We start from the raw sequence: 14,556 nt of genomic DNA, 5'->3' as shown, positions 1-14,556 counted from the left end.
GAACATTGGTCACAGTACTAACCTCAGGTTTACTTTAGCAGTTACTCCTGGTTGCAGTGTTGCTGATCTCAGGCGCCTCATCTATTTTTGCTGAAGGTGCTTATTTTTCTAGAACTGGCACATTCCAAACCAAAAGTTACTGTTCTAAAATTCTTAGAAAAACCTTAAAGGAAACTAGCAATACAGTACAACTTTAAAATCACAGTATAAGTCATTCTTTCACTGCACGTAGTCATGAAAGAGAAAAAGCTATCATTGTAGTAAATTCTAACAAGATGTGACAGCATCTTCAAAGTGGATAGAACTGAGAAACATAGGTTGAATAAGCCAGAGCTGATGAATAAAGCTGGACCATTAACCAGTATGTAAGCTTTGGCAAACAATCCAGTATTGCTTCATGTTATTTCAAGTTTAAGATCAAAAGAGACCATTGGCTTAGCTCATCCAATCTTTTCAATGTGTGCCTTCTAGGAAAGCACCTAGTGTTGTCTGGTGGACATTAGGCAGATGCATGATCTATTCAACTTCCTCAGTTTTAAAAATGTTTATCTTTCTAAGTATTAACCATTTGTACCCCCTTTTGCAGTTTTTTGAGCAGCTTTCAGTCACTTCATTGGAAAGCATGTTTTTTTATTCCTCCTTTAAAAAAGGTAATGCAGACTGTTACCTCAGAAAGCAATAGGATAAAAACCTTTATTGTTCCACCTTTATCAGAGTTCATTTTCTATTGATATGCATTTTTGTCACTGTAGTTTACATTAGAAGCTTCAGCTCCTTAGAGGCTTAATGTGGAATAGCAAAAAACCTTCAAAACCAATTCAGTCCCACATCTTCAAGTAATATACCACTTGGGCACAAGGAATCTCCAGGATTAGAATCAGTTAGATCTTCCACCTCCTCCCTTTCCTGTGTTCTTTGTCCTCATTTCATGCCAAGCTTTCACCAGTGGTTCTCTGTTCTTCCATATGAGCTCATGGCCGTAAGTCACGTACCACCTGAGAAAGAAATACTAGTGAAAACTAACTGCAACTTTTGTCTGTATCTGAGGAACAGGTTGATTACTAGAAAAATTAAGTAACTCAAATGCTTAGTATAGGAGACAAGATAAAACTAAGGCAGAAAGAACAACATTCTTGGAAAGTGGCAGTGGCAGGGAAGGCGTTTGTTCTCTTGATTCCTAATAGTCTTTTCTTTGTGTTCTTGCTTGTCTTAGCCCTGAGAATGAATGGTTTTCATCCCTTTAATTTCATGCTCTCATGATTTCTACTTTAAAAAGATGCAGAAAACCATTTCCATTTAAGAAACTGTTAGAACAGTACTATTGCTTGTGCTAATCCTTACTGGCAACACCAGGCAAAAGTACTTTTCTCGTATGTAAATACAACTGCCCCAGAATGAACAGCCACATTCCATTCAAAGTGAATTTTCTTCTATAAACATCTAAAAACATTTAATCTATCAAAATTCTAGCTTGATTTATATTCATATCAACATAAGTAATTAAGCAAGGGAGGTTATGGTGGAGAGGAGAGGCAGGAGGGGAAGCAACTGCATGGAAATAGGTTGAAGGCTCTCCCACAAGCCTAACTTCACACCTAAGCCCTGAACAACAAAAGCACTTTTATATGAGCCATCAGCCAGTGCTAGGTAAACTGGCCATTCCTTTAAATCATATAGGTGCTCTCCGAAGTGGACAACTGTCTGTGAGGCAATGGATAGAAAATACTTTAGCCATTCAACTTATGTTCTAAATAGAGGCCCTGTTATAGGATGAAGTGACCAAAATGATCGCAGAGTAGAACACATGTAGGTGAAGAAGGCAAGATACTTGTCAACTCAAGACAATTTTTACTGCAACTGCTACCCTATTTTAATAATATGTGAATTTGCATTATAATGAACAAGGTGGTATCATCATCATGGCAGAAAGTAGTTACCATTCAGCAAGACCTCATCAAATTGTGATGCCACAGAAGGGGAGAAAAGGAGACTGCAGCACAGAACTTACTGACAACAAGGCCAAGAAATAGCAAAGGCAAACCAGTTTGTAGACCAAAATGAAAGTGTCCCCCACCTGTTCTCTGTCTGGCCTAGTTAAATCTCAGGTAGGCTTTTAAAATGCCTACATAAAATATTTAAAAACACTCTTAGCAATAAGTGTGCAGATTAAGACATCATTGCAATCAGATAGAAGGGGAAAAATTCATTAGGCAATGCAGTTCAAACATGGAACAATGCAGAACTGTTTCCTACAAACTGGTTTCTAGTAGTTCTTCCCAATTAGGAAGGCTCCACACAAAGGCAGTGCAGCAACACTGAGAAACAGCAGTAGAGGCTGCTCAAAGGAATTTGGCCTGAGCTTATACTAACTCTGTAGCTCTCTAAATTGGCAATTAGAGGAAAAACACTGAGACAAAGACATTTTCTTAGCTGCTTAATTCTAAAGTTATTTTAATTTGTCCATGCTGTGTTTTGTGAGAATCTTTTCTGCCTTCTGACCCTCTTCAATGTGCTGGGGAGAGCAGGATAGAGACAGCCAGCCCAGGTTACGGTGACAGGACAATCTGACATCTAATCTATCATTCTGAGGCAGTTCAGCTCAATTTCTTTCAGTTCTAAGCATCTGTTAACGGTATTTTCCACACAAGGATAACAGTGAGTTGCCTTCAGTGCTACTTAAGACAGCTTTCCAAAAAAACCTCACACTTCAGAAATAAGAGGAAGTGAAGAGGAAAATATATAGGATAAATTTAAATATGAAACAAACAGAAGTTAGTAAATACAGACTCACATTCCAAAGAGAGCTCCCCCAAGATGTGCAGCATGGTCAAAAAGTCTCCAGCCTAGAGCAAGTCCTGCACTGTCAAATGCAATTATGGCTTTTAAAGCCTGGAAAGAAACAGAACATGGAAGGGACAGGATCAGTCACAGCATGTAATGGCCACCAATAACAGTGTTTCTTATTCTGGCACAGAGCAAAAATCTGGGATCAAAACACATCCCCTAAATTTTATATCAAAGCAATCACTGTAAAAAAAAAAACCACAACCACCCAACAGTTTTAAAACAGACTTGAGTCCTTTGTTGCACTGTGCTGTCAAAACACAGCCATGAGCAGCTACAGAATAGTGCTGTGTAGGAATGTGTGCTTTTCAAATGGTCATCTCTTCCAATCTTAATTTCTAAAGCTACACATACATTCCAAGCTCAGGTCAGAGAAAAAAAAAAAGGAAGTTGCTTGAAAGAGTATATGCTATAAAAGACACCACAAAGTACATAACTGCAACATTTTCATTCACTAATTCTGACATAACTTAGATTTACTTAGATGCCTCTGTTCTCCCAAACACAACCCTCTAGTGGATAGAACGTGTGGGGCAGCATCCCTGTCATCTTATCTGATATAAATGGACCATCACATCCTCCTCAACGACACATCTGTTGGAAGGTAGAAAATCAGGATAATAGTGAACAACTCCATGGCCAGAAACAGCATGAGCAACAAACAGCATACCATCCTCAGGAGATGTAAACCACCATAACTGCAATTATGCAAAATTTTACTAAATGTCTCATTCCAAAAAAACCCAACAGACTTAATGTTAGGATGAAATGTTACTTTAAGTAGGATTTCTTTCCTTAAGCATATGTGTTAGGATAGCAGCTATATTGCTACATTGGCTTGTTTATTTCAAAAGCTGATTACAGTATATAGACCACAACAGTAAGGTAGGCTAAAGGAGTACACAGGGCTTAGAAATACAATTACATAGTAGGGCTAAAATTATTCCAGCGTTTATACTGCAATAGCCAATGTTGCTCTTGTTTTACTGCTGCAATGAGTACTTCCTTATGGCAGCGCTCTATGTGGCTCTGCCAGTATTTCTACCCTGGCCATCTTTTTAAGGAAAGATGCAGTTAAAGGGTAGCATGCAAAAAACCAGGTCCACTCAAGCAGAAGTGCAAGGAAAACACGAAGGCTGTATCTAAGATCACTTGTTCAAATCTGTAAACCTCACTCACAAAAAATATTAAGTCTCAAGCTTTGTCACTTCAAGATCGTAACTGCTTTAAGTAAAACAACTTTAAGTAGTGGGCCAAAGATGATTAACTTATTAAAGCAAGTCAAGATAGACACGAGAAGCTTTTCTTAAATGGGGCAGTGGATGTGCTTAAAAGAACTTAATGAAACAAAAAAGGAGTTGTAGTACTACACATGAAGAAAAGCCTCAGTAGTTTATTTCTAATCCCAGCAGTGTTCTTGAAAGTATCAAAAGATGGTATCCAAATGAGGAGGCAGGTATTCCTCCAGGGCTGGAATGTTATTTCCCTTGAGAAGTGAAATTCTGGTTTTCCCATCTTGATAAATTAAAGAGTGCATCATCAATATTAGATTAGCCTGTAACAAGTGCTGCTATAAAAAAGTATCACCCATCAGAAAGAACGGTGCGTGTATGCACATCTCCTCAGGCAGGGGAACCCAAGTCCCTCCCAACATCTTTCACCTCTTAGTATCAGACTGAAACACACCCATGGAGGATGGAATTTAGAATAATTCTGAATTCACTACACACTTGTGTAATGACCATGCTAGGCTGCAACAATTCAGAATCGGTCTCCAGGAATTCCGTGACCTGTATTCTCTTTCAAAATAAATTTAACAGCTTAGAAACACAAACAAAGAGGACACATGCCCAGATACTGGAGAGGTATGGGGAAAAAGTTAAGAGTAGGATTTCTTTGAAGTTCAAAGGCACTTACGCTTCCTGCTGTAAATGTGAACATTGGAAGAAATATGATGGCTAGTTTTGCTTCTGGCATCTTTGTACATACGGCTGCAAGGACAGTCATTATTGCTCCTGACTGTAAATACATTAAAATACATGAAAGTAAGCTGAGATGTTACATAAGGGAAAATTAATTTTTCTGCATGTGAACCCATTTTCCTTTTGACTTGTACTTTCAAATGCAGCCCTGTGGTAAACCTCAAAGCACAAAGCACCACATCAAAGTTCAGAATAAAAATAAACCAAGACACCATGATTTAACTTAAGTATCTGAAATCGAAAATACTGGAAAAAAATACCCCTTGGATACTCTTATATAATTAAGAAATAACTCCCCCAATTTTTAAGATAACAATTTATGTTAATATGCCTTTTCCCCAGTAAACCCTAGAAATCTAACATATATTAATCAAACACAGACATCTCAGATGAAGAGAGTCATTCTGAAGCTTGTACCAAAACAAAGAAAGTAACAGATGGATAGGGACAAGAAATCTTTTGTCAATGAAACAAACAATTCCCTGCTCTGCACTAAATTGACCATGGGCTTTTGTATCCATGAAATACCTCAATGAAAAGGCTGTGAATACAGTGAACTAATGCAACGTGTGGCAAATTCAGTAAGTTCAGATCAGTAAGTCTAATGGAAAGTAACTTGCTCCAGATATAGTTTATTCACAAGATCAAGGGACAATACGTGGACAGCACTACCAAAAATTCTAACTTTGGGACAGTTCAACAGGTTTTTTCATTCCTATTGGAAAATAAGAATGTGACTTTTGGCTTTTATAAAAGTTATTTAGTAAAGTCAATTAGAAGCCTTTAAAACTTGGTAAATGGCTAGGTTCACCTCAAATTTATAGCAAGTGTTTTAAAATGTTCTACTACTAAAAATACTTGTGAAGAACCGACAAGCACAACACCTCATCAGTCTGCCTCGTATCTTTCATACTGTGAGACTTTTGGCAGGAGAGCTGCTGCCCTTTCTGCACAGCATGCCCTACAACTTCTGCTGGTATCACATGCTGATTTGGATCGTCTGATTATATTATCTCTTTCTGAAGTATTCCATTTTTCAGTTAGAGAAGACTGATACACAATTATGAAAACATTTATGAAATAAGTTACAGAACTGAATTATCTGCTTAGTGACAAGAGGTCCTGCTGCTACATACTCATTTACAAGCCATTAGCATTAAGTGGCATTAGCTCTGGGCTGCCGCTGCAAGAGAGTTAACATTTGAAGAACAGGCAAGTTCTTGCACAGGAATCACAGCCTGGTTATCTGTTTTTGGTAAACCTTCCTAGTTTCCATTATCCCAAATTTATTCTTGGCTTTTAAGCCAGTTAAAGAATACAGCAGGCATTGAAAATGGCTTCAGAGATCATTACGGGGTCTCCCATATTCCAAGATACTTACAGCTCCAAGGGATGGTTCAAACCTTCCAGTGACCATTTTAGCAACATAACTGACAAAAGTGGAGATAACCCCTGGAAGGGAAAAAATTACTATTGGAAACAATGCCAACAATGCAGACAAGCATCAGAAAGTTCAACAATGTTACCTGAACATCTTCCTAAAGAAGGTAGTGGAAGTGGCATGGGTGGGTTTTTTTGTTTCGGGTTGGGGTGGTTTTTGTTTTAATGTGGATTAACTGTTATCTTTTCCCATGAAACTCCCATGAATCTGTATTAAGAGCTATTTTATTTTGTCATGGTATTTTGGAGCCCAATATCCTAAAAACCTATCAAAATTCTGTATGACAGCAAATAAATACTGCAGTTAGTTTAGAGCAATGTGTGGGACTGAACAATGGCCATCTGTCACCATACATCTATTAACTGTGCACACACTTTACTTGCATGCATACATATTTATATTTTTTTAGTGTTGTAAATATATATATATTTAACATTACCAGCAGAAAGATACACTGCAATGAACTGCTCACATCCCAGAAGAGACACAATGCTGCTGGAAAAACTCCATAAAACATACATATTTGCTGCCATGTGGAAGAGAGAGAAGTGACTAAACGTAGACAACAGCATAGGAGAACACAGGGCTCCTACAAAAGGGAAAAACAATTAAAAAAAAGTCAGTGTTTTAATTTGCTTCAACTTACATGTCATGCAGACTAGAAATTTATCAAGACATACTATAGGCTAATTATGCTTAGAATTCTCAAATACAAGCTATGTAATAAAGCCAGAAATGTAACAATTTTCAAATTCCTTGCAATACCTTCTGAAAGGTAGAACATATACCCCAGAGATAAGCAAACTGTACAAACAGCTACTTTAGAAAAGTCTTAATTACCTACTGGGGAATATTTCATATAAAACATTTATCTTATGACATGTCTCCTATGCTTTGGAAAGGAAAAAAGATTTTATTTATGTATGTATACAGTAAAAAGATTTTTTAATATATTAGCACCTGTATACAATTATTTTGCTGCAGAGATGGACTCAAAGAATAACGTTTCAAAGAGCTAGTGGCTCTCCTCACTTGAAACAGCGGCCTTAAAAATGAAAAAAAGCCAATTAGCAGGTTTGAAGGTCAACATTATTTAAAATAGGAGCGTCTGGAGTGACTGATGCTCAGATCTGGGTAATAACTAAACTTTAGGTTTGGAGTGTGTGTGGGGAATTGGTTGAGTTTCCATTTTTTCAGCAGAAATTAAGAGGATAGCAGAAAGTACTCTCCTAACACGTTTGTCTCATCCTTCTCTACTGTAGAAGTGAAAATTAATTGTTCTGCCATTAAATACTAGTAACTTGCTTTCCTAAGTTAACATCTTCAAAACATTTCACACACAGTGAAAGCCAAGTTTGTGGTGGTTTGGTTTTTTTTTGAAACAAGGCCTCTGTACGTAACATACAGACTAATGCTTGTTTATTGACGAAAGCGCACATGAATGTGACAGATGACTGTTCTATCTGCATGCCACAGAACATTAAGGGGTGGGAAATTAAAAATCACATTTGAGTCTAGTTTTTGAATGGCATTACATAGTGCAATTTATTTTCCTCCTTCCCAAAGAGTGGCATGGTTTGCATTCTGTCCAGGAAAGCAGTAGGGGTTGTTATCACTGGGAGAAATGTCTCTCCACCTTTACAAAGGCATGAGCTGCAGCCTACTGAATGCAGTAAAAGGCCAGATAGCAGGCAACAGTTTTGACGCTACAATATTTAGAAAAGCACCAGTGTTTTGTTTGTTTTAAAGAAATCAGATCCATTACTTCTAACTTTTTCCCCCTCAAACCATTTCCTGTCTGGACAGCGCGATGTGTTTGGGCATGACTGAGACTGCTTGTGGGTGGTGGAGCTACAAGCCAGCTTCAGCTTCTGCAGTATGGTCAGAGGTTCTGTTACATTCCAAGGTAGAGAAGTCACCCGAATTACTGTTCACTTACTGGAAGATGGATCTGAGGTGAAATATGTAAACATAATCCGACGCATGCCAGGCAGCCTCCATAAACAGAATACGAAGACATTTGCAGCTATAATACCTATAAAGAGGGGGGAAAAAAAGTATAAAAGCAAATTATGAATGTAATATGCCATAATGCTTACTGTAAGCAGGCATTCAAAAGTAAGCTTACAAGAATCATACTTTTTCTTCACTATTCCATTAAAAGCAGTATACTTTATGGAGTTCAAAAAAACCCCAGAAAAATACTGAAAGCTATATTTTTATAGTGGAAGTCTTTCAGAAGCATGACATATAATTGCAACTGTTTGTTAAAACAGTGTAATGAGTGCAACAGTCCAGAAAATCTGTACTGAAGATGTTCAAGCTACAGTTTCAAACTTCTATTCCACTGTAGAACCAATGAAACAAGAGTCAGCTTAAAAGGTCTCACTTCTCGCCTCTCAAGCTGCTTATTCCCAAATGCTGCCAATCTGCTGCCTGGTTGAATTTAACTGTGCATGGAGGGGAAAAGATTAAGGGAACCATATAAACACACAGTATGCATCCTGTCCATTTTTGGGGAGCTTTGGTTTTGAGGGAATCATAAAGACACTGTTTAGAGATCAAGCATAAAAAGTTGAGTTGACATTGCTAAGGCATAGTCACCTCTGAGAGACAGCAAATGCACAGCCTTTTACTTCACAGAGGTTTATTGCAATCTTACTTTATTTCAAATAAAAATGTGAATTATTAGAAACATAATGATGCAAATTTATTTTTTCTTGTTTAAAGTGTCTTCTCTATTTTTATCCAAACATTTAGATATTTAAAATGTTTTTATAATAGCTAGGAACATTAAAGAGGAAAATAATTCTGATTCCTGGTAAATGCCACATAATTATTCTCTATTTGAAGTTTGCAACAAAATGTAAGAACTGTGAAAAACTATGATATACAAATCCTAGAACCAAAACTTCAATAGATTTCTTTTGACACTCCATCCTATTCCACCATGCTCTCTTATTAGAGGAAGTATTTTGCCTGCATGCTAAACCAAGATGTTACAGAACTGTCAACAATCTCAGTACAGTAAGTCCAACCTTGTTATGGCAATCAAGGGCAAGGGTACGTATCTGAATGGCTCAGGGTCTACCAACTAGAATTTCTATTGCCTGTTAGATTAACTAGATGCTGAGGGACTTTCTAGAGACCACAGAACATGAATCTTCACCATCCCTGCCTCAGTATAGTATTTGTATCTGCATCGTGACCTGGGTTGCGTGTTGAAGAGCAATTCAAAGCACTGTACAAAACTTCTTGACAGCACTTGTTAATTGAGTGGCCTGAGATTATTTCTGCCCCAAACATTCAGCACTTATGCAATCTGTTCTTAGACTGGGAGTCAACTCTTCAAAGAGGTAATAAGTGCGTTGAAAATTTTTTTCTAAAGTGTTTCTACAGAAAAGTAAATGATATAGAAATAGCATTTAAGTAACCTTATGCTAACAACCTGCTAATATACATTCAGTGAATACTTAATGTAGAATATATAACAGCAGATATGGCTCAGCTACTTTATTTGGATTTGAATCAAGTTCTCATCAATTTCTCTCCACATATTACATTTATCTTGGGGATTTCAAGTGACATTAGGCTAACCAATCAAAACTACATCATAACCAAAGGAAAGCTGACAAGATAATTTTCTGCTATTTTACATACATCATGCTACAAACAAGAAGCATCTACTAGGGAATTTTATTTCCATGTATCAGTGGAATATATATGCCTATGCCTTCTAAAAGCATTTGCTGTTTTTTTACAGTTCCTGAGGAAAATGTTGCCAGGAGAAGATTCTAGCTAATCCTCTACACTCTCTTGCACAGATGCATAGGAATGTTTTTAATGCATACAAAAAATAGTTTGTGAGAAGGAAGTGCAGCAGAAATAGCGTATGTGCAGGTGTAAGTTTACACATGCTTTGTGCCTAACAACCTAAATGTGGTATGAAAGCCATCTGTTTTAACATACTGTACCTGTTTGCCATATTTCTCTTCCTGTGAATGTCTAATACTTGTAAGCTAACACAAACCTGTCACAGTCCGCTGACCCTCAGTCAGGTTATTCCACCAGCTGTTAACCTGAAACAGAATCATACATCAATGCCACTGTAGAGTATTTGCAATTTCAAAAACAGTCACACAAGGTTCTACCTTTTTAAGAATAGAAAGCATTTGAAATCTGTTAAGTAAATTGGTTTCAAGCTTTTTTATTTCTGACTGGTTTAGCTTTCCAAGTTGGCATTTTCTGCTCAAGAAGTTATCTACTCTCCTTTTCATAAAATATCCCAACGTAGATGAAGAGTTTCTTCAAAAAAAATGCAGTTATATCCTTTTACACAACTCCATGGGTTTACCTCTGCTTGTACTAAACAAGGATCTAGCCATAATGCTTACTTCAGCAGATTAGCCAAAGTTAGTATAAACCCTGCCTCAACTAAGCCTCATCCTAATGCTGTCTAACATCACACCACCCACCTTTGAGAGATTCCACTTTTGTGCCAGGGTCACTTTTGCAGAGGTGGCTCACAAGATGTGGAATCCACTCCCCCTTGCGTCCAGCTCACCCAGCCCTCCTCCAAGTTTAAAACCCCTGAAAAAGTTTATTTTGAGTGCAGTCAGCCCACTGACAAATTCCACCCCCCTTTCCCTTCCTCAGCTTTCAGGATAATTTTGGACGAGTATTTTATTGATAGCTCAATGACCATCCAACCGTATTGATGGGGACAATGTCATAAAAATTATCTCTAGGATGGAGGTGGGGGGAAATAATACTGTGCGTAAAACAAACCATTATTTAATACCAAAGTAACAACTTCATTACATTTGTTTAATTCTCTGCCACGGGATTCAGATACTGGTATTTTCTATGAAGTCGTCCAGTATAAGAATACTAAACAAACATGAGTTTTCTACAATACAGGAAGTAGATGCTCTCAGAAGCTACTGGGGGATCCTGAATTTTTAAAAATAAAATTTAACAACTGAAGATGGGGATCAGGAGTTTAAGCCTATTAAAACAGGGCTGGTTTGGTTTTTTTTTTTTTTTTTTTTTTTACAGCTAATCATCAGATCTTCCCCTTTAGGTTTTGAAGGAAAACAAAAGACACTGAAAATATTAAGTGTCAATCACAATCTCACCTGCAGTTCATACACACTGAGCAAGAAAGCATACTAGGCCTGGCTAGGATAGAGTTAATTTTCTTTATAGCAGCTCTTACATGGTGCTGTGTTTTGAATTTTTGACTAAAACAGTACTGACAACACACTACTGTTCTAGCTTTTGCTGAACAGTGTGTGCACAGCACCAAGGCATTTCCCACTTCTCACTCTGCCCCTGCAGTGGACAGATGGGGTGCTGGGAGGGGGCACAACTGGGCAGATGACCCAAACTAACCAGAGATATTCCCTACCATATAACATCATGCTCAGCAATAAAAGGGCAAAGAGGGGATTTTAGGAGGTCTGGTCATGAATTGGCTGAGCACTGGTCTACCCACAGGAGATGGTGAGCGATTGCCTTTGCATCACGCGTTTTGTTTTCGTCTCTCTTCTCCCACTTATCCTTATTACACATTTTTTTTGGTTGTTGTTTTATCTTTACCCCCAAGTTTTCTTGGTTTTATTCTTCCTTTCCTCTTCTATCCCACAGGGGGTTTGTGGGTGAACAGCTGTGTGGTGCTTCGCTGCCCACCAGGGTTAACCCACAACACACACCCATTTCGAAAGAAGTACCACAGCGCTCACAATTCACATTACAAAAACAGCTCCCCCTGTGTCCTGCCCAGGACCCCCTGCTTCTCCAGCTCCACACTCAGCCCTACTTCCCTTGGACAAGGAGACCTGAAAGAGTAATCAAGCCTGCTCCATCACAAGCCACAGTTGTAACCTTGAAACAAATGTAAAGCATATATGCATGTTTAGTTTTAAATACACTTAATTGAAAGCTAAATGACTGATGCTTTCAGGATGTCAACTAAATTTATAATAAGCCTTGGAGGACTTACGTTGTTCTCACTGCCTGAACTCCAAAGTATTTGCATGGAAATGTCAGCTTTCATAGAGAAAAAAAAAAGCCCTCTAAACCCTCATCTTTGTGAGGTAAAGGTTGAAAATACGAACGCATTTCAGAAGCCAGAGCATTAAAAAAAAATCTTATGCTTAAGGTTCAGAATTTAAGCTAGCTCTGCGCTCTTTGGGAATTCATGTTCACTGTTGAGAACACTTAAGATATAGCAAGAATAGATTTTTTTTTTTTTAGTAGTGAAAAAGCAAAAGGTACCTAGTTTAGATATACAAACCACTACTACCGACCTCTCCTCCCTGCATTTCAGGGTAAAGATGATTATTTTTCTCCAGTGTAGCTTCTGCAGTGATATTGTGAATTACAGTTTTCTAGAACTAATTCCACCAGTTTTTCTTGTAAGCAAATGTATCTACTGTACTTTGCTGAGAACCTACTATTTCTCCAAGGTAGAAATCAAGATAAACAGGACAAGTACCTGTTGTACAAACAGTGCTCACAAGAGTGCCTACACCAGAGGAAAGATGCGGCCGTGTTTTACACTCCTGCAGGGACCCACCCGTGCGCGAACAGGCCGGGCCTGGCTCCGTGTACCTGCTTTCTGAAGTCCCCCCTCTTCTGTGGCCGTATTTTATCCAACCAGTCTGCTCGAGCTTCCTCAAAATAGGTCTGGACCCGCGACTTGAGCGACTCATACTGCCAGATGGCGGCGGACCCGAAAGCAGAGCCTGTGAACTGGGCGAGACGGCGTAAAGTCAAGATGAACGCACCGTCCCGAGGACGGTCCACGCGTGGCTTCGGCCGAGGAAGCCAGGTTCACCCCGGGCTTGCGTTGCGGGCCGTTCCCAACTGCTCAGCCCTCACCAAAGCCGGCACGTTGATGGGAACTAAGGCACCGCTAGCAGACGGCGGCCCCGTCACCGAGCCGCCCGCCGGGGCTCCCCACCTACCCCGCTCGCCCCCAGCCGGACACGGTGACCCCGGCCCGCAGGAGCCACTTACCCCCACCGCGAAGAGGAGCGGCTTGACCAGGCGGCGCGGCGAGGGGCGGCCAGCGCGGCTGGGCGGCGGCGGCGGGCAGAGGCTGCGGCGCGGGGGCGGCGGGCCGGGCCGCGCCTCAGCGGCGGCGGCGGCAGGGGGCTCCTCGGGCCGCGGCCGCGCCCGGCGGAAACCCTGTCGCCGCTCCAGCAGCACCGTCAGTCTGCGGGGGAAAGACGCGGACCGTCAGCACCGCCGCCCCCTCCCCGGCCCAGCCCAGCCCAGCCCAGCCCAGCCCAGCCCGGCGCTACCTGTGCGGCCGCGGGCCCCAGGCGCGGCCCCAGCACCACCACGCCATGTTGGGCGCCTCCCCGCGCGCCAAGCTCTTCCGGGGCGGCCGGGCGCCATTTTGAGGGCGCTGCGTCGGGCGCCCGGCGGCGGGGCCCGGCGAGCCGCTCGGTCACCCCCAGCGCGCCGGGCGAGGGGCAGCCCAGGGGCTCCCCGGGGCAGCTCCGCACCGTGGGCGCCGTGGGGCTCCCAGGCCCCTGCCGTGGGCGGCATTTCCGGCAGCGCCGCAGCTGCTGCCGGCCGCCGGGTCGGACCCGCCCACGTCCTGCCGCGGCCGCCATGTCGAGAGGGTCGTCCCGGCTCTGCGCCGCCATAGCGGGAGTGGCGCTGCCGGCCCCCTCTGGCCGCCATGATGAGCGTGGCAGCTCCTTTACCTCCCGGGCCCTTTCGGCGAGTAGCGCTGGCGCCATGTAGTTAGGGACCTCCTTAGAAGCGTTCTGGAATTGACAGACCCTGTCTCCTCCCAGCCTGGGGCTCAGGCTGCAGCAGCCCAAGAGGCAGGGAGGACGCTGCTGCCTGTGCCTCAGCCTTGCCTTGGTCTGCAGTGTGGCTCCACTTCACCTCACCACCTTGCCTCACCTCGCTCCTCTGCCCTGCCGCGCCTCGCCTCACCGCCGGGCCGCTCCAGCGAAGGGCTGTGCGCGGCTGACCCTGCCCCACGGCCTCCTCTCAGGCCTCTTCGCCAAGCTCTCCCTTGCCGGGTCGGTTGCCCCCAGGTGTCCCCTGATCCCTGTGCCTTCGGCCGGGTCTCCCAGTCTCTGCCGCCTGTGCTGCTCCTCCTGGCCCGATCTTCGCGCCAGCGGCGCGGCCGGGCGGCTGCGGGCAGCGCTGGTGAGGCACATGCTGGCAGAGAGCTGTCCCCGCCCAGCCGGTGCTGCAAACCCCAACACCCTCCTGAAATTAACTGGAAAAAGAATAGGTGTGTTTGCTTTGAAAATCACT

General features: G+C 41.9%; 1 protein-coding gene across 2 annotated transcripts; it reads right to left on the bottom strand.

Annotated features, from left to right (window-relative positions):
• Positions 1 to 668: 668 nt before the first annotated feature.
• PARL (presenilin associated rhomboid like) lies at positions 669 to 13,843 on the bottom strand. 2 transcript variants are annotated; one of them, XM_074877781.1, is made up of 10 exons: positions 13,578 to 13,826; positions 13,291 to 13,489; positions 12,883 to 13,023; positions 10,298 to 10,346; positions 8,207 to 8,302; positions 6,707 to 6,856; positions 6,208 to 6,278; positions 4,762 to 4,863; positions 2,792 to 2,889; positions 669 to 995 (listed from the first exon to the last, which is right to left on the bottom strand). In XM_074877781.1, exons 1-10 carry the CDS (start codon positions 13,622 to 13,624, stop codon positions 878 to 880), a joined length of 1,071 nt encoding a protein of 356 aa, XP_074733882.1. In that variant the 5' UTR covers positions 13,625 to 13,826; the 3' UTR covers positions 669 to 877. The 2 variants fall into 2 exon arrangements, with proteins under 2 accessions (XP_074733882.1, XP_074733883.1); XM_074877782.1 differs by lacking the exons at positions 669 to 995; positions 2,792 to 2,889 and adding an exon at positions 2,896 to 3,438 and having other exon boundaries at positions 13,578 to 13,843.
• Between the last annotated feature and the right edge of the window lie 713 nt (positions 13,844 to 14,556).

The sequence above is a fragment of the Strix uralensis genome, chromosome 9 (genome assembly GCF_047716275.1).
Source record: "Strix uralensis isolate ZFMK-TIS-50842 chromosome 9, bStrUra1, whole genome shotgun sequence".
NCBI lineage: Eukaryota > Metazoa > Chordata > Aves > Strigiformes > Strigidae > Strix > Strix uralensis.
This window is presented reverse-complemented; position numbering and strand designations above follow the sequence as displayed.